Source organism: Pleuronectes platessa, chromosome 8, assembly GCF_947347685.1.
Source record: "Pleuronectes platessa chromosome 8, fPlePla1.1, whole genome shotgun sequence".
NCBI classification, from domain to species: Eukaryota; Metazoa; Chordata; class Actinopteri; order Pleuronectiformes; family Pleuronectidae; genus Pleuronectes; species Pleuronectes platessa.
In genome coordinates, this window is record NC_070633.1 from 28814619 (window position 1) to 28836809 (window position 22191).

At 46.0% G+C, this 22191-nt stretch overlaps 1 protein-coding gene and 1 pseudogene across 1 annotated transcript; both read left to right on the forward strand.

Annotated features, from left to right (window-relative positions):
* The first annotated feature begins 5478 nt into the window (after positions 1-5478).
* LOC128445849 (zinc-binding protein A33-like) lies at positions 5479-7830 on the forward strand. Its single transcript, XM_053428710.1, has 2 exons — positions 5479-5819; positions 5907-7830. Exon 2 carries the CDS (start codon positions 5924-5926, stop codon positions 7304-7306), a length of 1383 nt encoding a protein of 460 aa, XP_053284685.1. The 5' UTR covers positions 5479-5819; positions 5907-5923; the 3' UTR covers positions 7307-7830.
* Positions 7831-13800: 5970 nt separating this feature from the next.
* Positions 13801-18521, forward strand: LOC128445651 (cilia- and flagella-associated protein 251-like; annotated as a pseudogene).
* The last annotated feature ends 3670 nt before the right edge of the window (positions 18522-22191 follow it).

Here is a 22191-nt window from a genome sequence, read left to right on the forward strand (position 1 = left end):
TCCTCACGTTGATCCTCCTCCTCACGTTGATCCTCCTCCTCACGTTGATCCTCTTCCTCACGTCGATCCTCTTCCTCACGTCTTCCTCACGTTGATCCTCTTCCTCACGTTGATCCTCCTCCTCACGTTGATCCTCCTCCTCACGTTGATCCTCTTCCTCACGTCTTCCTCACGTTGATCCTCCTCCTCACGTTGATCCTCTTCCTCACGTTGTTCCGCTTCCTCACGTTGATCCTCCTCCTCACGTTGATCCTCCTCCTCACGTTGATCCTCTTCCTCACGTCTTCCTCATGTTGATCCTCTTCCTCACGTTGATCCTCCTCCTCACGTTGATCCTCTTCCTCACGTCTTCCTCATGTTGATCCTCTTCCTCACGTTGATCCTCTTCCTCACGTTGATCCTCCTCCTCACGTTGATCCTCCTCCTCACGTTGATCCTCTTCCTCACGTCTTCCTCACGTTGATCCTCCTCCTCACGTTGATCCTCTTCCTCACGTTGATCCTCTTCCTCACGTCGATCCTCTACCTCACATTGATCCTCTTCCTCACGTCTTCCTCACGTTGATCCTCTTCCTCACGTCGATCCTCTTCCTCACGTTGATCCTCTTCCTCACGTCGATCCTCTTCCTCACGTTGATCCTCAGCTCCACACACACTCGCCCGCGGCCCTGACTCCTCCTCCTCTCCTCCACCTGCTGACGCTGACCTTTTGATTCAGATTACTTTTGTTTCTGTGGCAAACACAGTGCATTCTGGGTAAATGCTGCAGGTTCAGAGCAGAGGGAGCAGCTTGTTTTACAAAGTGAAGCCGGCGGCTGATTGTGCTGCTCACGAAACACCTTCAGAAAAACTAGCTTCTCAAACTTTTAAAAGCTGCAGCTCCAACACTGATAAATTAGTAATAATATGTGGTAACACTAAGAGCGTTCACTGTGTGTGTCTGTGTGTGTGTGTGTGCGCACTGTTTGCTAACATTGTGTACCACTTCTAAGTATAAAAAAACTCTAAAACTTTTAAAAGCTCCGACAATAAATTAGAAATGTGATATAATCATTTCCACTGTACTTTTGACTGTGAGAGCAAGGACACAGGTTGTTCTTCAGAGAGTGAACACAAACATGATGAGTGGCTGAGAGGAATGTGTGTGTCTGTGTCTATGTGTGTGTGTGTGTGTGTGTGTGTGTGTGTGTGTGTGTGTGTGTGTGTGTGTGTGTGTGTGTGTGTGTGTGTGTGTGTGTGTGTGTGTCACCCTCCATGTTGTTTCGAGCCTGCAGTATCGGGAGTTGCTGACTTTGTGTATCTTCAGCTTCTCTTGTTCTCTTGAAGAAAAGAACAACGGTAAATAATCGGTAATAATAATGGTTCGTGTCCTCCGCTGTAAAAGTGGAGAACAGAATCCTCGAACCCTCGGAGGATTGAGCTGCTGCCTTCTCGGCTCCTCGGCTCCTCGGCTCCTCGGCTCCTCGACTCCTCGGCTCCTCGGCTCCTTGACTCCTCGGCTCCTTGACTCCTTGGCTCCTCGGCTCCTCGGTCCAGCTTCTCCTCCACGTTACGCTGCAGCTGGAGAGATATTACACCCAGATAATCTATGCACATGATGAAAAATGGATCTGATTTTAAGACGTAAAATGACCAGCTAATTGAACCATTTTGCCTTCTATGTTATTAGTATTTCTATAAATACTACTTTTATAGAGTAGTAGCTCTACCAGTGACTTTCACAGTAGTGTTTTGTCTTTACGTACACAGAGCACTCAGAAGTCAGAGGAGCTTTGTGCGCAGTGTTATCATTGTGTTGCTCAAGGACACTTCAGCAGGTAATGGAAGGTGTGTGTGTGTATGTGTGTGCGTGTACGTGTGTGTGCGCGTGTGTGTGTTTGTGTGTGTGTGTGTGTGTGTTTCAGTACATCCTCTCCTCCATCACAGGAACAAACCAAAGTGTTTCCTGACAAACTGCAGCGACACAAAGACAAACTTGATCTTCTTCTTCTTCTTTCATCTCTGCCTCTTCTTCTGTCTCTCTATCGTTCCACGAGTGTTTTCCCCAAGAAGAAATAATTGGCCCAGCTCGCCGTCCCGAGGGAAGAAGCTCATTTATATTCCCCCACATAAACACACACTGGCATCGTGCCCCCCCACCCAGACCCCCAGAGGAGGCTGTTTCTTCTTCTTCCCTTCGCCCTCTCCGCCAGCAGCTGCCCAACAACCATCGCTGTACCTGGAAAAAACGAATCTGAACACCTCTTCCTGTCCGTCTCTCCCCCAGGTGCATTGTGGGACCAGTCCCAGCAGGACTCCTGGCGGTCCCCTCGTCATGGATCTCTTTTGTTCTCCTGCTCTTCTGCAGGAAGCGTCCTCCCAGGTGACTTCTCTTAAAGAAGACGTTGTCCCAGCGCAGGGCGAAAAGTCTTCTATTCTTAGACGCTTGTTATTTCCACACTGTGGAAAAATCCTGAAACTTCATTAATTAGATCATTAAACGTGTTCACTGTTGTTCATGGTGAGAAGTGAACCATGTTAGCATGTTCATCACATAAAGATATTTCTTTAACACTTTCCGACAGAACGTGGTCGTTTACAAAAGTGTTGGAACCTCCAGAGCGGTTTGGATCCATGAAGGAGATGTTTTCAAACCGGGATCGACCCTGTGTGTCCTCACCGGCTGGTTTGTGATCTGCACGTCTGAAGACACAAGCTCGTCCAGAGCCATCTTGTTTTTTAAAAACCAGAAGTAATCAACTTATACAGTGATTTATTGTTCTATTTTCATCTCATTTATTCTGCACCTACATACAAAAAGAGATTCAAACCTTTACGTGGATGTGGTTACTAAGCAATTCATCCACTAGGGGGCAGCGCAGAGTTGAAGGTTTGAACCACAAACTTGGCCACTGAGGGGGGGGGGATCTAGTTGGATCTAGTTTCTCAGTCTCCAACATCTTCTTCTTCGTGTCCTTTGGTCGTCTCACTTGTTAAACTGGCTTCACTGGTATTTCTGAGTCTTTGTTCATTTATTGAGCGATATGTGTTAGAAACGAACACATTATGTGTTGATGGAGCCTCTGATGCTAACAACCATTACACTGGAGTTGAGGTTTAACTTCAGCAGCTCTGTGTCTCTGTGACCTGAGAACCACTTCCTCTCTCTCTTGTATCCAGATGCTCCCCCGGTGGAGGCAGAGGGAATTCATTAGAGCTCACGTCTTTGAGAGACACACACTCTGAACTCATGATCTAATGTTTATGTTTGTTTTGACGTAGAGAAAAAAAGAGAAAAATTTAACAATTAACCTGGAATTAGAATCAGGTTGATCTGCTTTGTATTCCCGAGCTCCCTCAGTCCTTTAATAACTCACGTGTGTTCGATTGTTTTACACGACGCCAGCTCCGTCACATGAATCTATAAATATAAATGTGTTTACACACGTTTGTGTAAAGATGAAGAACAGAGTGAAAATTTGTGTCACATGATTGGAGATGTTCTGCTGTTGGTTTCCTGCATGAAGCTAAAAAGGCAGCCTGCAGCCATGATCTACACACACACACACACACACACACACACACACTGATGAGGTTTTCCCAGCCCCCCCACCTTGGTCCCTGTGTTTAAATAGACTTGTGATGCAGTGTGTCAGACTGGAGATATATGAAATATTATTTGACTCTGTTCCATCAGCTTCATCAGTGTATTCACATTCACACAGGAGCCTGAGGACGTTCTCTCCTCGTTCCTCGAGCTTCCATTCGAACCAGCGCTGCAGCTTTCACATGGACACGGTTCAGAAAGAGAAGGAGGATAAAAATGTGTTATACACCTAAAAAAGGGGAAATATATGGTTTAAATGCAATAATCGGAGATAAAGTGCAGAAGCGATGTCACAAAGAATAAAAATAAAAAAGGAGAAAACATTAGAAGATGCATATCAATGTTTTAGAAAGTGAAACCAGGAATTTTAGGACAGTGGGTGTCTCCATCTGAACCAAGACCAGGAGGGAGCATTCATAAAGAGAATCTGCTCTGATCTTCAAGCAGCCGCGGGAAAACTTTATAACTAATATATAAATCAATATTAAATCAGAAGATGCTTTACAGCTGTGAGATCCTTCACTCGACCAGCAGGTTAATAACACGCTGTTGAGATTCGGTGACATTTGCTGGTTTGTTTGTGGGCAGGGTTTCTCTAAATCTGGTAGTAATATTAAATAACTAATAAAATAACTCCCATGAAACCTTCTGAGTGTCGTCGTGCTGCTGATGACAGGATGTGAGGCGACACCTTCCTGTGCTCCGGTGTGAAGGTTCCCCTCCTGCAGGTTGAACACCACATGATGGTTTCCACCAGGAGACACTCCTCCTCCTCCTCACTCGAGCACAGAGGAGATCCAATCAGCTCCAGCAGCTTTGCCCTGCTCGTACGGTGGCCTGGAGGAGTGTGTGAGTGTGCTGCCTGCTTCCTCTTAATGGGGAATCACTTTGTTTGCTTGATGGGGGGGGGGGGGGACCCTGCAATGATAAAAGACACATTTCCATTTGTACAAGTTGCAGAGGTTCACGTGGAGACGCTGAGGAGCTTCTGATAAACACCATCATTAAAGCCCAGGGAGACGCAGACTGGAGGCTGCAGCTAATGAAGGGTTAGATCAGAGGAGCAGCTTCTCCTCCTCCTGTCGTTTCATTCCTTCTCTCCATCACTCCGCTCCTCAGGAGGCCACGGCCCCCGCACCAACATTTACATTAGGATTAAACTGCAGCGACGTGTTGGGTGTCGGCCACAGAGTGTGTGTGTAGAGTCAGGAGTTCATCTACTTCTGCTCCTGCTGTTTGTCTGGAGGAGCAAAATCAACATTGACTTCCATCACTGATGCGTTCATGCAGCCTGGGAGATTCCAGTGTGACCGGGGCAGGAAGCAGACGAGGGTCCAGACACAGCAGGAGGTTGGTGACATCACACGTGGGTCTGGACCGTCTCGGCTCCTCTTCAGGTTCTTCACATGACCCAGGATAGACCCACTGGTCAGGGAGCTGCTGCTCTAAAGCCTCTATTTCCATTGTGTCCAGCGCCATCTTGTTTCAAACCAGAAGTAACCATATTTGGAAGAGCAGGGGGGGGGGGGGGGGGGGGGGGTTGGAGCCTGGCTACTGGGACCAAAATTAGATCTTTTTTTGGTTTCATTATTATTATTATTGTTATTTAGTCAGAATTAAATGTTTCTCACATTTATTGAAAGCCCAAAGTCACACCATATAATGCTGTCACACTTAAGGTATAATAATCACAACAAAATAAATGTACAATCATTTGATGATGTCATACTTTTTACTGCACACACACACACAAATTAATAAGCAAACTTGAGCTGATTTGAATTTATAAAACCATCTTTTCATTTTCTGACATTGTTTGCACTTTGCTTCTGTCTCTTTAACGTGACTTCAGCTCTGCAGTTACGTCACAGACTCCTCCCCCCCCCACCTGCATTTCCTGTTAATGTTTAACTTTCACTTTCACCGTCCTCTGAATTTGGCAACGAGGCTGAATTTCACAACCAGGTCTCTTGTCTGTGTGAACTTGTTGCTGCCAAACGACTTTTGACCAGTTATTAAATCCAAGGCTTGAATTACTTTTTACAGTCGTGTCCTGACACACCTGAGAAACCAGGAAGCATCTGTTCCTCCCTGAAGAGACGCAGGCTGAAAACCAGACGATCACATTCACCTTCCAAACCAAACTGAACCAAACCAGACCAAACGTCCTGAGTGAGTCCAGCTACAGGAGAGAAGAGTCAAACTACAACCTGCCGACGCTCCACACACTGACCGTGAGTTTAACAAACACCTCGACTCAGAGGGGAAGTGAACCTCAGTGAAGTTCATGGAGCTGTGACTGACTGACTGTCTGTTTTCAGATGCACCTGGAGACTCAATGGCTTCCAGATTAGAAGAGGATCTCTGCTGTCCCGTCTGCAAAGATGTCTTCAGAGATCCTGTCATTCTGTCATGTAGCCACAGCTTCTGTAAAGACTGTGTGGAGAACTGGTGGAAAGACAAAGAAGTAAAAGAGTGTCCACTTTGTAAGAGAAGACATTCAAAGGATCAACCACCTTGTAACCTGGCGTTGAAGAACCTGTGTGAGAACTTCTTACAGGAGAGAGACCGGAGCTCTTCACCTGCTCTCTGCAGTCTGCACTCAAAGAAACTCAGACTCTTCTGTCTGGACCATCAGCAGCCAGTGTGTGTCATCTGCAGAGATTCAGAGAAACACAGCGACCACAGATTCAGACCCATCGATGAAGCTGCACCACAACACAAGAAGCAGCTTCAGGAAACTCTGGAGCCCTTGAAGAAGAAGTTACAGAGTTTTGAACGTGTTAAAGTAAAGTTTGAACAAACAGCAGAACACATTAAGGTCCAGGCCCGACTCACAGAGACGCAGATCAAGGAGCAGTTTAAAAAGCTTCATCAGTTTCTGGAGGAGGAAGAGGAGGCCAAGACGGCTGCACTGAGGGAGGAAGAGGAGCAGAAGAGTCGGATGATGAAGGAGAAGATTGAGTCTCTGAGCAGAGACATAACGTCTCTTTCAGACACAATCAGAACCACAGAGGACGAGCTGAGAGCTGAAGACGTCTCGTTCCTGCTCAACTACAAGGCTGCAGTGGAACGAGTCCAGCAGCGCCCCCTGCTGGATGATCCACAGCTGGCCTCAGGAGCTCTGATAGACAAGGCCAAACATCTGGGCAACCTGAGCTTCAACATCTGGAACAAGATGAAGGACGTGGTCTCCTACAGTCCTGTGGTCCTGGACCCGAACTCTGCTAATCCAGTTCTCGTCCTGTCTGAAGATCTGACCAGTTTGAGACGAGGAGAGAGACAGAAGCTTCCTAACAATCCAGAGAGGTTTGATTATTACGACTCAGTCCTGGGATCTGAGGGTTTTAACTCAGGGACTCACAGCTGGGACGTGCTGGTTGGAGACAATACACGCTGGTACCTGGGTGTAAGTGCAGAGTCTGTCCAGAGGAAGGGGTTCGATCTGTCTGGATTATGGGTAATATCGTTCTATGCAGGTAAATACTCAGCATGGTCACCATCAGGATCATCTGTTCTCTCTGTGCAGAAGATCCAGAGGATCAGAGTGAAACTGGACTGGAACAGAGGAGAAGTGTCGTTCTCTGATCTTGATACTAACAAACACATTCACACCTTCACACACACTTTCACTCAGAAGATGTTTCCATACTTTCACATTATAGATCACATGAAGCTGTTACCTGTGAAAGTCTCTGTGACTCTGGATCAGAGCCGTTAGAGATAAAGATTTTATTCATCTTGTTTATTTCTTCAGGAGAAATCTGCTGAATTTAAAAGTTAAACTCGTTATTCTAAAGCTTTGTTTATTTCTCTTTTTACTTCTCACTCATTTTTATTTCTCCTGTCGACTTTTCCACGTGTTTAAAAATATTTCATTATTTTCTGATCTTTATCTTTGGTTTGTTTTTTACTTTCATGGAAAATGTTTTCTATCATTTAGATTTTGTGTGGATCCATGAAGTCGAGCAAACTGATGAAGATCCACATGAAAACACATTTATCAATAACAGTTGATCATTGTTCACATTCAACAAACTTTATTAAAACTCACACATGAGACATGATTCATGTTTAATCACATAAAGTCTGTTCACATATGAAATAATCCAACATATATGAACATTTGTCTGTTTGATGTGATGAAGCCAAAATGACTCTGTCTGTAAAAGTGTTTATTCAACAGCAGCCGAGTGATTTGATTTTAATATTGTGATCAAAATAATAAAAACTATGAAACAGAAACAGAGTTCTGACCTTTTTAAGTTGAAATGTAAATATAACATATCTGTCATTAAGTAGCATTTAACACTCAGATAGTTTCAGGTTTTTAAATTGAGTTATACTTGTGATCAATAGTTCATATTTTGTCTCAGAGCTGTTTTCACATGAAGCTGTTTCCTGTCCCCTGACGTTGGACCTCTCCTCCTGCAGCGTCTTCATCTGCAGCCGCGTCACACGCTCCCTGAAACAACCACAGCAGCAGCGTCGTTGACTTATGAGTGTGTGTCGGCCATTCCTCACAGAGAGGAGCGTGGCGTCGGGCGCCATGTCCGCCAGTGAACTTTGATTTCGTGGGGAAACGCGGTGGCAGGAGGGGGAGGAGGGAGGGGAGGAAGGGGAGGGAGGGGAGGAAGGGGAGAGAGGGGAGGACAGGGAGGGATTCAATATATAGGAAGTGGCATATTTTCCCCGCAGGGTGTTTCCATCTGTGCTCCCTCCGCTGGGTTAGATATCATATGCTGTAATTCAGCGGGGGGAATAATTGACCTGTCAACGGGTTCACGCCACCGGTCCCATCACTCGGCGGCGGCCGACCTCAGCTCTGTTTCTGCAGATTGATACTTCCTGTTTCCCCCTCAGAGGTGAAATAACACTACACACACGAATCCTGAGGAGGCTGCGAGCTGCTGAGAGCCCCCCCCCCCCCCCCCCCCCCCCCCCTGGGCCTCTGCAGGACGTTGGTCGTTTCAGTTTTCTGTACAAAGGCAGAAATAGAATTTAGGAATGTTTACATTGTTTTTACTGTGGATCAGCTGTTCCGGGGGGGGGGGCGCTCTTCTGTTGAGACGCCCCTGATTGGAGCAGATGATCGTTTAGAGAATTCTGTGAATTCTTATGGTTTATTGATTTATTTTAAACTTCAATAGTTGCATAGTTTCTCTGTCATTTCTCCATATAAATAATAACATATTTGTGCTCAGCAGTAATTCAGTCTATTTAAAAATACATAAAAAAACAAGTCAATGCAAAGTAACAATTTTATGAGAGAACAGTGTTAAATTTAAATGTTCCTGTTTGACTTCACCTAGTGAGATTGAGTTTTGTTCCTTTCATTTCTAAATATGTTCTTTGTTTTCTCATTTCTTCAGTTTTAACAATCAGACGGTTTCTCTCTCCGCCTCCTGCTGTTTGTCTGATCAGAACAAATTTGAATTTTAAAAGAAACATGAAAATTAGCATTTTCCTTCAATCACACTCTTTTTTGTATCTTGAACTTTTGAATCTCTTAACGAGCTCTGTTTTCACAGTGATTTAAATTCGGTGTGTATGTTTTTTGGATGGAGAGTTTATCCTGTATCGCACTCAGCTGGATTAAATATTGGACAAACAGTGACCTGATAATCATCTTGTGAACGTACAGTAGGTTTCAGAGGATCGTCTACGCACGGCTGCAGCTCGCCACCGGGAATCTGTCCAACACACGGGAGGATTAACACGGGACGACTCTGTGTCCTCGTTCAGGGTTCGTCTTTGAACCTGTCAGCTGGTGGGGGGGGGGGGGGGTCCTCACACACACACACACACACACACACACACACCTTCCTCTTTGTGTTTAAATTCAACACAATCAGAAGGGAGAACAACAATAATAACTGATACAAACTGACAACGTCCTCATCAGCTGCACAGGAAGTCTCAGTTAGGAGACAAACAACAACAACTGACGACAAACAAACCAACAAACAAATGCACAGGTTTGAAACAACATCCTCAGTGGAAGTAAACTCATATATCTCATGATCATCTCATAATCACACACACACACACAATCTGACTCGTCCTCATTCACAACACTTGTGTGTCGTGCACTCCAGAGTATTGTGTGTTTTATAAGAAAACACTGCAGACATTATGATTCATGACTTTAATGTGATTGTGTGTCAGAAGTTGTCTTGTTTTTTGTGTATATGTGAGACCCGTGTGAATGTGTATGAGTTATTCCTTAAAAAGCTGTGTGCCCCCCCCCCCCCGCCCGGCTCGGAGCGACTCGGACTGAAGAGCTTTGTGTTTCCTCGGAGGAGATTGTGCCCCCCCCCCCCCCCCCCCCGCCCTGCTCGCCGTGCAGCAGTCACAGTAATGGCGGCCGAGCTAATCGATGCTCAGACTGTGTGATTTATAGTGTTTGCTGAAATCAGCAGAACGAGCTGCAGCGGGGGGGGGGGGGGCTCCCTCTCTCTACTGTAGGGCCTCCACTGGTAATTGGATATCTGTATGAGGCTTCCAGGAAGTTTCCATCGGGGCTTTACCCTCGATGCACGGCTCTCTCCTCATAACCTACATTACTAATGGAGACAAATGTTGCATTGCATCCTGGGAGAGTTCTCTAATTGGAGGAGCAGCAAAGGCAGGAGGAGAAAGGAGGAGGAACGACTCGACTCCCTGAATCCTGAAACCCACGAGCGAGAGGAGATCAGCTGAGGTCACGCAGGTAACTTCTGTTTCTAAATGTTGAACGCTCCTCAGACACTGTTTCTCACTGAACTGCTCTCAGATCAGTTCTACTCACAGGGAAGTAAACTGTTCTCACACTTCACTGCTGAACGAGTCACAGCAGGTCAGTGCAATGAGCCGTCGACCTGCTGTGACCTCACACATGAAGATGATGAACAGTTTTATAAGTGTTCACACAGAAATGTCCCTGAGCTGCGTATCATTGTATACATTTAACTTCTGACAAATCAGGATTATTCAACTTTACATTTAGATATTTCAGATGATTTAGTGTGATTCATAATAATAATCAGTCTGCAGATTCAGCTCTGTGGACGAGCTCCGAGCAGCAACGTGTCAGGCAGCAGCTCCATCAAACCACAACACAACAGATTCTTCTAAATGAAGCACATCCACACTCACGCTGCTCGACACTGAACAACATCACACCAGGAGAGACACAACGAGCTCTGACTGCAGAGAGCGGACGGAACCCATTCAAATAACTGAGGCATTAAATAACAACGCTTATTAAACTCAGACGGGAGGAAGCTGCTGCTCCGCTCAGCAATTATTATGAGACTTCTAATGGCAGGGGGGAAGAGCAGCAGAGGGAAGAGCAGCAGAGGGAAGAGCAGCAGAGGGAAGAGCAGCAGAGGGAAGAGCAGCAGAGGGAAGAGCAGCAGAGGGAAGAGCAGCAGAGGGAAGAGCAGCAGAGGGAAGAGCAACAGAGGGAAGAGCAGCCGAGGGAAGAGCAGCAGAGGGAAGAACAGCAGAGGGAAGAGCAACAGAGGGAAGAGCAGCCGAGGGAAGAGCAGCAGAGGGAAGAGCAGCAGAGGGAAGAGCAGCAGAGGGAAGAGCAGCAGAGGGAAGAGCAGCTGAGGTAAGAGCAGCAGAGTGATGAGCAGCAGAGGGAAGAGCAGCCGAGTGAAGAGCAACGGAGGGAAGAGCAGCAGAGTGATGAGCAGCAGAGGGAAGAGCAGCCGAGTGAAGAGCAGCAGAGGGAAGAGCAGCAGAGTGATGAGCAGCAGAGGGAAGAGCAGCAGAGGGAAGAGCAGCAGAGGGAAGAACAGCCGAGGGAAGAGCAGCAGAGGGAAGAGCAGCAGAGGGAAGAGCAGCAGAGGGAAGAGCAGCAGAGGGATGAGCAGCCGAGGGAAGAGCAGCAGAGGGAAGAGCAGCCGAGGGAAGAGCAGCCGAGGGAAGAGCAGCCGAGGGAAGAGCAGCAGAAGGAAGTGCAGTCGATGGAAGAGCAGCAGAGTGATGAGCAGCAGAGGGAAGAGCAGCAGAAGGAAGAGCAGCAGAAGGAAGAGCAGTCGATTGAAGAGCAGCAGAGGGAAGAGCAGCAGATTGATGAGCAGCAGAGGGAAGAGCAGCCGAGGGAAGAGCAACAGAGGGAAGAGCAGCAGAGTGATGAGCAGCAGAGGGAGGAGCAGCAGAGGGAAGAACAGCCGAGGGAAGAGCAGCAGTTCAACACAACTGAACAAAGGTAAACAATCAAATTATTATACAAACACGTTCCTGCTCCACAGCCTCACCTGCTGCTTTAATAATACAAAACTGGGTCCTGTTCTCCACATGTTCTCCATCTGTTCTCCACATGTTCTCCATCTGTTCTCCACATGTTCTCCATCTGTTCTCCACCTTTTCTCCACCTGTTCTCCACATGTTCTCCATCTGTTCTCCACATGTTCTCCATCTGTTCTCCATCTGTTCTCCACATGTTCTCCATCTGTTCTCCACCTGTTCTCCACCTGTTCCCGACCTGTCCTTTCATAGTGACAGAAATCATACAACGGATGATACTTGTCAGATTTATCATATTGATGAATTTATCATGCACACTCATGAGCAAAAAGTTTTGTCTGTATGTTAATGTGCATGAATATCATCTAGATTTCAGTCGTCATGTACCAGAGGAGCTGGAACCTCTTTGTGTTTCCTCTGGTGAAGACACACAGTCGGAGAGAGAGACTCACAAACACCAGCCTCACTTTGTGTCCTTGAGCAGATTAATCAGCTAAACTCTCCTCGCTGATCGCAATTAAGAGATGAGAAACTTCTTAAGTGCTCTCCCCGTCTCTTTCTCTCTCTCTCTCTCTCTCTCTCTCTCTCTCTCTCTCTCTCTCTCTCTCTCTCAGTAACAAGGCCTCGCTCATCCCTTCTTCTCACCTCTGTGATATCTCCCTATCTGTGTGCACAGTCACACTGGGATAATTGTGCACCTATAATGGAGAAATTAGTCGGCCCTGAAATGACCTTCTTCCTCTCGCTGCCTCACGAGATGCTGAGCGCCACATCAAACCTGCCGAGCTGCAGAGGAGCAGGGATCACCGCTGTGAGGCTTCCTCCACAAATCAGCTTTCACTCTGCGGCTTCCTGTCCTCCCTCCGCTGCTCTGCCTCTTATTAGAATATCACTTTAATGGCGCACTGCAGGTGTTTTATTACTTCAAAGAAATTAAATGGAATCAGAAGCGACTCTGCGGCTGTCGTCTAAAGGGAAGTGCCCAGTTTTCATTTGTTAATTTGTTCCTGGAAAGGTCCGGATCCAACACGTCGGGTTGTTTCAGGCGCTGACGGGAGGCCGCAGCTCTGAGGAGGGATTTGAACCTTTTGCTTCATATTTCCTTTACACATTTTACAAAACATATACAAACAGAAAGAAACCTCACATAAGTTACCATATATAAAGTGGGGATTCATATCAGCTCCACAAAATGCATCATAGACCAAATGATGCTGGTGAACGTTAGTATTATAAGTATTATAAGTATAAGTATAAGTATTAGTAAGTATGTAGATACTGATTCTGCTGCCCCCTGGAGACCGAGCCCAGAAGCAGTCGTTACAGTGTTTTCTGTCTGAAGCATCTCGGCTCTGAAGTGAACGAGGATCGAACTCGTGGTGCAGCTGCACAGTCGGAATGAAAACACGCCGTCGTCTCTGTTGTTCGCAGACGGCGGCTCAGACCTGCACATGGGCATCGAACCGGCGGCAGGAAGACCGATAGCGAGCGTTCAGGTTGAGGCGGCGCCGGGATATTTGCTGATTGAGAGCTTTAAACCTACAAACAACGTGTAATTGAAAAGGCGAGTTTAGCCCCTCAGCCTTTTGTGATATCTTTTTAATTAAGCTTCCTTTTCTAATGTGTGATCGGAGCGATAGAGGAGGAAGCGGCGGGTTTTGTTCATTACATCGGGGATCTTCAAGAATGTGTCGCTAATTAAAATTCATCCAGATGAGGAGGAGACTCACAATGAACCAGAGTCCACTTCAAAGGCAGATCACAGGAAAGACACCGGAAGGTTCACGTGCACCAAACGAGCTCAACCACCTGATGAGGTCACTTCCTTCAGATGGAAAGTAACTATCCAATTACTAGTAATATACTCTATTACATCCATTACAGACAAGAATTCACAAACCTTGACGATGTTAATTACAGAAGCAAAGTTACATTTTACTGTGAGATTTGTTTCTTGAACGTTTACAGTTTAACACAATGACCCACTTGAGCAGGTGGGTTTCAGTGACCTGACCTTTGACCTCATGACCCTTAACAAAGGGACAGACCCACAGAGGCCTGAGCCTGAGAAATATCTTTAAAGTCGTTTCAGACACCAGAAGCAAGAAGCTCTTGAATCTCATTGTCTCTCCAAGTGGACATATTCGTATGTGACAGAACCAAAGTCCTGGACAGATGGACGGACACAGTCTCCACCCTCTTCAGTGGATTGTTTGCAGGTGTCACTTTTGCATCTTCTTTCACTGGTGCTTCGTTTGAGAACAAGACGCCGACTGTTAAAAATATCAAACTCTCAAGTGTCTCCAGAAGGAGAAGATGGCGTTTCTCTTTGTCTTTTATCAAACAGAAGGAGGCGAGAAGATGAAGAAGAAGAAGAAGAAGAAGAAGAAGCAGAAGAAGAAGAAGAAGAAGAAGAAGAAGCAGAAGAAGAAGAAGAAGATGAAGAAGAAGAAGAAGAAGAAGAAGAAGATGAAAAAAAAAAAGAAGAAGAAGAAGAAGTAGAAGAAGAAGAAGAAGAAGAAGAAGAAGAAGAAGAAGAAGAAGAGGACGAGTCTGCGACTGTAAAGACGCGGTGAAGAGGGTTTTCAGTCAAGAGGACAGAGACCAATCAGAGCCTCAGGGTTACAGAACAAATTCACAGAAAATGAATCATCACAAAAACGCGACACAAGAGGCACAAACATCCAAGTGAGCAGCTGTTTGGCTGCGTTCACGCTCACTTCCTGTTTGTCTTTATGACAGGAAGTGCTCTTCGTGGCGTCGGGCGTTTCGTTAGTGACTTTGGAAGCGAGTTGATGGAGGGAGATGCTGAAGGCACAAAGCAGAAGAGTGCTTTTCTTTCCCTTTAACTCCAAATGCAGCCAAATGCAATTATGGGATGTGGATTACTGCCGAGGGAGGAGAGTGTGTGTGTCCAATGAAAGGCTTTATGAAGTTGAGCTGTGTGCGGTTAAAGCCGTTGTGTTCTTCGGGGAGGTGCGGCTCCATCCTGTCGCATTTAAAAGTTTCCCTTTAATGATCTGTTGATGTGGTCGACACTGAACTCAGGAGGACGAGAGAACCGAGCTGCAGATTCAGAGCCACGAGGCGCCGAGGCCCCGGAGCTGGAACACGTCTCCACTCTCCACAGCCAAACTCTCCCAGAGCTGATCCAGAGTCAGATTTCAAACCAATTTAAACTGCTGCATGTCTTATCAGGTTTCTACATAGTGAAGCTTCAGCTTTTGTTCACAATCAACTGCACATGAAACAGAATTTCCCCCAAAAGAAGGTTTTGCAGCAGCTCACATGTTTTACTGTAAGCTCTGCTCAGTACAACTCACCTGTGTGTGTGTGTGTGTGTGTGTGTGTGTGTGTGTGTCTGCACTAATGAATTAAACAGCAGACTCATTACACACCTACACACACACACACACACTCTAAACAGCCCCAACAATGGCTGCTCAGCGAGTCCCATTCAGTGTTGATTTAATCAAACTGCGCTCGGCCTTTTGTCTTTTGTCCCATGATTGTGTTTTGTCTCCGCGGTGTGGACGGCTGCAGGCGACAGACGGAGGGAGAGAAGAGGCCGCGGTCAGATAAACAAAATCATCTTTTGTCACAGACTCTGCTGCCCGGCGGGTTTCCATTGTGCGTCTTTAGTTTGGATTCATTCAGGTTTAATTGCTGACGACAAAAGGAGGTGACGGAGGTGAACGGGAAATTACAGATGTCCTTCATTAGAGAGGGTTTCAGGAAGGACGGGCGTTTAAACAGAGAGGACACGGGGGACAGGTCGTCTAATGGGAGTTTGGTGAAACGTCACTGCAGATATAACTTCAGACAGCACAACCGATAACATGTCTTCTGTACTTTAAATTCAAATCATTAAATTAACTGAGCGGAGTGTGAGGACGGATCAGTTTCCACGTTGAGTCAAAGACGTCGGTTTGATTCCTGCTCCAGTCGGAACGCTCACGAGCTCCGGTCGGTGTTTTAATCCTTTAAACCTCAAGAGGTGATTCTGAGGGAATGAAGGTTCCAACGTGAAGACACATCATGTTTATCAAGCATGTTCCTCAAAGACCAGGTTCCTCCCTCTCTCTTTAACACCGGAGGAGAACGTGTCACTTCAGGCGTTGAGTCATTCGAAGGCTGCAGGAAAAAAACTGATTTCATCCGACAACACGTCCAATTTCAGTGGCTCCTTCAAATGAAGCTTCAAAATACATAATAATAATATTTATAGTCATGGGTCGGAAGATAAAAACTGTAGAAAACGTCCGGATCAGAATCAGAATGAGCAAACAGAGCTGGAGTGTTTCAGAGGAAGAGAAAAGAGATGAAGTTAAATGTAAATAAGACTTGTCACCTCCCACATCATCCAACACTCATCGTGTGTGAGAGGAAATGAAATCTGACAAGTTAAAGATGGAAACGCACAAGATGAAGTGTGAAGGGTTGGGGGGGGGGGTAGGTTTAGCAGTGAAAGGCCAGAAGAGAGGAGGAGGAGCACAGAACGTGATGAAGCTCAGGCTGCAGACCTCCAGTGGTGTGTGTAGAGACAAGAGCAGCCCCCCCCCTGCTGGGACTAATAGTGGAATAATGCAGCAGTTCATTTATGAAACACCCAGCAAATAAAACACTATGAATCCCTGGACTCTGCAGGAACACATTAGGCCACACACAGTAATTCTCTGTTCAACTTGAGTGCAGCCAGTGCTTCCATTAAAGGCCCGTGTGCCGTGTGCTCTGTAATTACCAGAGTCCAGCAGCGAGGAGCGGCCACTGCTAATGTTCACTGGTTAAAGTGGCTTAACAGAAAATACAGTGAGCTCAGCGCATCAATAATACAGCAGCAGCAGAAAGAACCACTGGTTTCTAACTGGACTCATAAAGCTCCAGTGAAGATTCCACCTCCCGTCTCCACTTTGATTTGTTTCATTCATCTATTTTTATGCTTTTGATTTGATGGAATCAGTCGATGAAGGAAACTCAACCACGTACAGAGATTAATGTTTAACTATAAAGACCTCGGACCCGACTGACGCTGCTATCAGGTGAGAAAAAGTTTCAGATACTGATGTAATAATTTTTTATTACATTTTTCAATTGAAACTTAGACGTCGTCATCAAAACCAAATATAAATGTAATCTTGATATTTAACAGTTAAACTTTATTAATAACTATAACTAAAAAGAAATCTCCTTATGATGGCTCTATTCTATGGTTTATAGATCATAATTGATGACTTTGTAGATATTTCAATCGTTTAATGGGTATTTTAATGGCCAATTCAACAAAAACAAATGAAACCTCTTAAATATGCCGTGTTCTAATAATTTTGGCCAACACAGTAAGTTCCATGAGGCCACGGTGAACATGGTCACCAAAGAGTTTCCCAGCCGGCCAATCAGAGCAGACTGTGCTTGGTGCTGGGCTGTTTGATGGTTTGTTGAAGTTCTTTTATCGTTATTATTAAACTGTGGATCTTGAACTTTACGTGCATTAGAATCAGAAGATCAGTTTGAATGTGAACACTTAATATCCAGAGTGATTTTTGTCCCTGTGAACAGACCAAAGCAGATGAAGGAGAATCAGACGCTTTATTCTGGAAGATTCTCAAACACCGTATTTAAACCCCCGGCAGCTCTGAGTGGCCGTTCAGAGTTCTGCTGTGATGTTCTAAAGAAACGACCCACGTGTTAATAACTGTAATAACTTAGAGTTCCCAGCTTCAGAGCGAGGAGCTGCTCTTTCATAATGATGCCGGCAGCAGTTAATCCTCAGAGAGAAGGTTTCCCAGTAAGGAGGCCACAGGTTCCAGTTCCCAGCCGCTGGTGGAATGAAGCGACGAACAGATCAGGGCCAAGACGACTTTAGCCCCCCCGCAGCAGGAGGCCCACGTCCCATGGAGGCCTAAAGGAGGAGCGAGGAGGAGACGAGGTTCTACTCCACAAAGGGAAGGAGGCGACGCGTCTGCCTCACCTGACACGTTCTCCTCCTCCTCAGCCAGCTGCTGCATAATGAGCCTGTCTGGCCTGAGGAGGAAGGAGCGAGTCCACGGCCCGCTATCTGTGACTCCTCCTGTGAGGAGGAGGAGGAGGTGTAGGAGGAGGAGGAGGAGGAGCAGGAGGAGCAGGAGGAGGAGGAGGAGGAGGAGGAGGAGGAAGGAGCGAGTCCGCGGCACGCTATCTGTGACTCCTCCTGTGAGGAGGAGGAGGAGGAGGTGTAGGAGGAGGAGGAGGAGGAGAAGGAGCAGGAGGAGGAGGAGGAGGAGGAGGAGGAGGAGGACGAGGAGGACGAGGAGGAGGAGGAGGAGGAGGAGGTGTAGGAGGAGGAGGAGGACGAGGAGGACGAGGAGGAGGAGGAGGAGGAGGAGGAGGTGTAGGAGGAGGAGGAGGAGGAGAAGGAGGAGGTGTAGGAGGAGGAGGAGGAGGAGAAGGAGCAGGAGGAGGAGGACGAGGAGGAGGAGGAGGAGGACGAGGAGGACGAGGAGGAGGAGGAGGAGGAGGAGGTGTAGGAGGAGGAGGAGGAGGAGAAGGAGCAGGAGGAGGAGGACGAGGAGGAGGAGGAGGAGGAGGAGGAGAGACGTTTCCCCTTTGAAGTATCATTTGATATTTCTCATGGTGTTCCTGAGCGGCTCCATCACGACTCAGCAGTTTGTCCCTGTCGGGGGGGTCAGTGGGTTGTTCCTCTGGTTGTGGGTCAGTGTTAAATCTGTTGGGATGTAAAAATGATTTTTGCTGAGTTCTAATAGTTTCAGATATTAATGAGTATTCTGTTTAATAATCAGGTGACAACACATTGTTCATCATCCACTTTGTTTTCCACTAAATTCATTTGGAGATGAGATTAATTTTTCTTGTTTGCTGCTCAGATTTGTTGTTTGTTGTCGGACAGAAACTTTAATACAAAATATATTTACTTACTTCAGGTGAAGGTTCTGATACCATCATCAACCCCCGCCCCCCCCCCCCCCCCCCCCGCGACTGATAACACGCCCACATCAGACTCACTCTCTTTTTAGTGATAACGTACCTAATGTTTGAACTGTACTCAGAGACAGTACTTCACTGGTGCAGTATTTGTACAGTACTTCACTGATGCAGTATTTGTACACCTCTTCACTGATGCAGTATTTGTACAGTACTTCACTGATGCTGTATTTGTACACTTCTTCACTGATGCAGTATTTGTACACCTTTTCACTGATGCAGTATTTGTACAGTACTTCACTGATGCAATATTTGTACACTTCTTCACTGATGCAATATTTGTACACTTCTTCACTGATGCAGTATTTGTACACCTCTTCACTGATGCAGTATTTGTACAGTACTTCACTGATGCAGTATTTGTACACCTCTTCACTGATGCAGTATTTGTACAGTACTTCACTGATGCTGTATTTGTACACTTCTTCACTGATGCAGTATTTGTACACCTTTTCACTGATGCAGTATTTGTACAGTACTTCACTGATGCAATATTTGTACACTTCTTCACTGATGCAATATTTGTACACTTCTTCACTGATGCAGTATTTGTACACCTCTTCACTGATGCAGTATTTGTACAGTACTTCACTGATGCAGTATTTGTACACTTCTTCACTGATGCAGTATTTGTACACTTCTTCACTGAAGCAGTATTTGTACAGTACTTTACTGATGCTATATTTGTACAGTACTTTACTGATGCAGTATTTGTACAGTACTTCACTGATGCAGTATTTGTACACTTCTTCACTGATGCAGTATTTGTACACTTCTTCACTGAAGCAGTATTTGTACAGTACTTCACTGATGCAATATTTGTACACTTCTTCACTGATGCAGTATTTGTACACTTCTACACTGAAGCAGTATTTGTACAGTACTTCACTGAAGCAGTATTTGTACAGTACCTCACTGTGGTGCCGCCTCTCTCTGTGTTTGAGCAGCGTCCGGCTGAATGTCATCATCGTGCTGTGTCACCGTCACAGTGGCTGATTAAAAAAGAGGGGCTGGGGGGCGGGGGGGGGGGTCCTTTAATCTATAATAGAACAGAAGTTATCATTATTGTTAAATAATGCACAGCAGCCACCAGCATCAGGTGTTAATAAGTTATTGAACAGAGCAGCTTCCGCTGACCTGCCTCTGGGGTGTGTGTGCGTGTGTGTGTGTGTGTGTGTGTGTGTGTGTGTGTGTGTTTGTTAAACGACAAAGGCCACTGTAATATCGGGATGAAAAAGCCCCGGAGCTGCAGCACAGAAGGATTTCAACCTCTTGTTTCCTCTCTGCAGCTACGTAGTGAAATATTCTCCTTCTCGTTTTGTGTTTATTCACATTTGTTTTCAATACGTCATAAAAAGCTCAAATCTCCCTCAGCTTGTTCGTTAGAGTTCAGATCCTTTTTACTCTTTAACCTCGTCTGCGACCTCATGAATTATTCACAGCTTCTGTTCTGTTCGCTCTCTTCTGAGAATTAACTTTTATTTTACTGATGCAGGAACCATCAGTGTTCTGAGTTTATCATTATCATAATTTAATATACGACTCTTTATCTCAAACACAAATGCTTCCACTGATGACTCCCTGCTGAAGATAATGGATGGAGGTCACTTTTAGTTTGGTTCATGTCCCATCTGCTAACATGGAGAAGGTGGGATTTATGACCCATACCGCAGCCAGCCACTAGGGGGCGATCAAGAGGATTTGGCTTCACTTTTGTGAGCTGTGGTGTCGTCCATCTTTGTTTCCAGCCTCTGGTCCAGAGTCGTCTCACAGCAGATGTTTGTGTTGGTTGCTGCTCCTCAGTGACTCCGCCTCCTGTCACTCTGAACACTAAAGTATTAAAAATCTATTTGTTTACTGCTTGCTGCCAATTATGGTGGACAGGAGACATGTGTCCTCCTTCTTCCTCTCTCCTCATCTTCTTCTTCTGTTTCCTCAGAAGCGAGTCGGCCTCCACATGAAGATCTAACACTGTGGACATCTCTCAGCTCCCATGAAGGAAACTGGATCAAAGACATCGAGCAAACACAGAAGCAGAAATCTTTCCACGAGTAAATCAAACGGGCGTTAGAGACGTTTGATTTATGTTATTACAGACGCTCACATCATCATCATCCAGTCACTCAGGCTGCGACTCGCCCGCTTGCTCATTTTCTACAAAACGTGATCCAGAAGTTTTGTAGCACAAAAAAAAACACAAGGAAAGAAAAAGTGCAAACAATCCCGGAGTTAATCCATTTTTTTTTTTTGCAATTAGATTTGAGCAGACGTGTTTTCAGCCCCACATAGCTGCTGGGGGGACACTGATGAAAACTAATGCTGTAATTCTGCTCAGATATTGCCACCTGACTATTAGATTCTGCCCTTTCTCTTGTACGGGGGCCAATGAGCTTGGTAGTTAACCGAATTAGCTTTTGTGTGTTATTGCTTTATGTTCTCACCCAGAGGACAGTTTCAATAATCAGGCGAGTGGGGGGGGGGGGGGGGGGTGTTGAGGAGGCCCACATGGTCCTGATGCAGCTCAGTAACGGAGGAACATCACAGTTTCATTTCACTCAGGGATCTGTCTCCATATTTTATACGTTTCACAGACGATGGAGAAGTTGAATTAAACTGGTTCCAAAGTCTCAACCAGACAAAAGTAAAACACACAAACTCTCCTTGGATTCTGAAAAAAGAAGTAGAAGAAGAAAGAAAAACTAATTAGTACTTGAAAAATGACTGTGAGTAAAGATGGACGACACGTCTCCACTTCCTCTCCTGAGCTCAAACCTCCGGGATGCAGGTGCAGCCATGTTGCACTTTCCAGTCTGTGCAGTCGAAACTGAGGTGTGGACAGTTTCGACCAATCAGGAGACAGTCTCAGCTGTCAATCATGACGTCTCACCCTGTCGACTGCGTCCTCCCTCATTTTCCCAGAATGCAGTGCACAAAATCAAAGTGTGACTGGAGACACAAAGTCAGTTTTTAGTGCAGATCACTGCAACATAGAATTTATCAGTGGATGTTGTTTATTAGTTGAATAACCTGACACCAGTTTCTCCAGGTCTGAACCAGTTAAATCCAGTTATAGTGGAGTTAACTCGTCCACTTCCTGTTGAGTGTTGAAGCAGCACCAGTTCAGTCCACTGACACGTCAGCTGCTCACAGGATGAAGACCTTTCAGGTGAACACGGCTCGTCATGGAGAAACAGGTGGAATAAACCTTCAGATGTTAGTGGAGTGCAGCTGCTGCCAGTGGAAGCTTCACTGAGACCTTCCAGCTCCGAGCTGTCTGCTCTGCTGCGACTGAGGCGACAGCTCCTCTCCGAGCCCGAGGAGGATAAACAGCTCCAGACAACCTCTCACCTTAAGAACACACCTGAGGTGGCAGCCGGGCTCCTCCGAGTC

Excerpts from the sequence above, each read along its gene's own strand:
- LOC128445849 (XM_053428710.1), top strand. The coding sequence starts at position 5,924 with ATGGCTTCCAGATTAGAAGAGGATCTCTGCTGTCCCGTCTGCAAAGAT.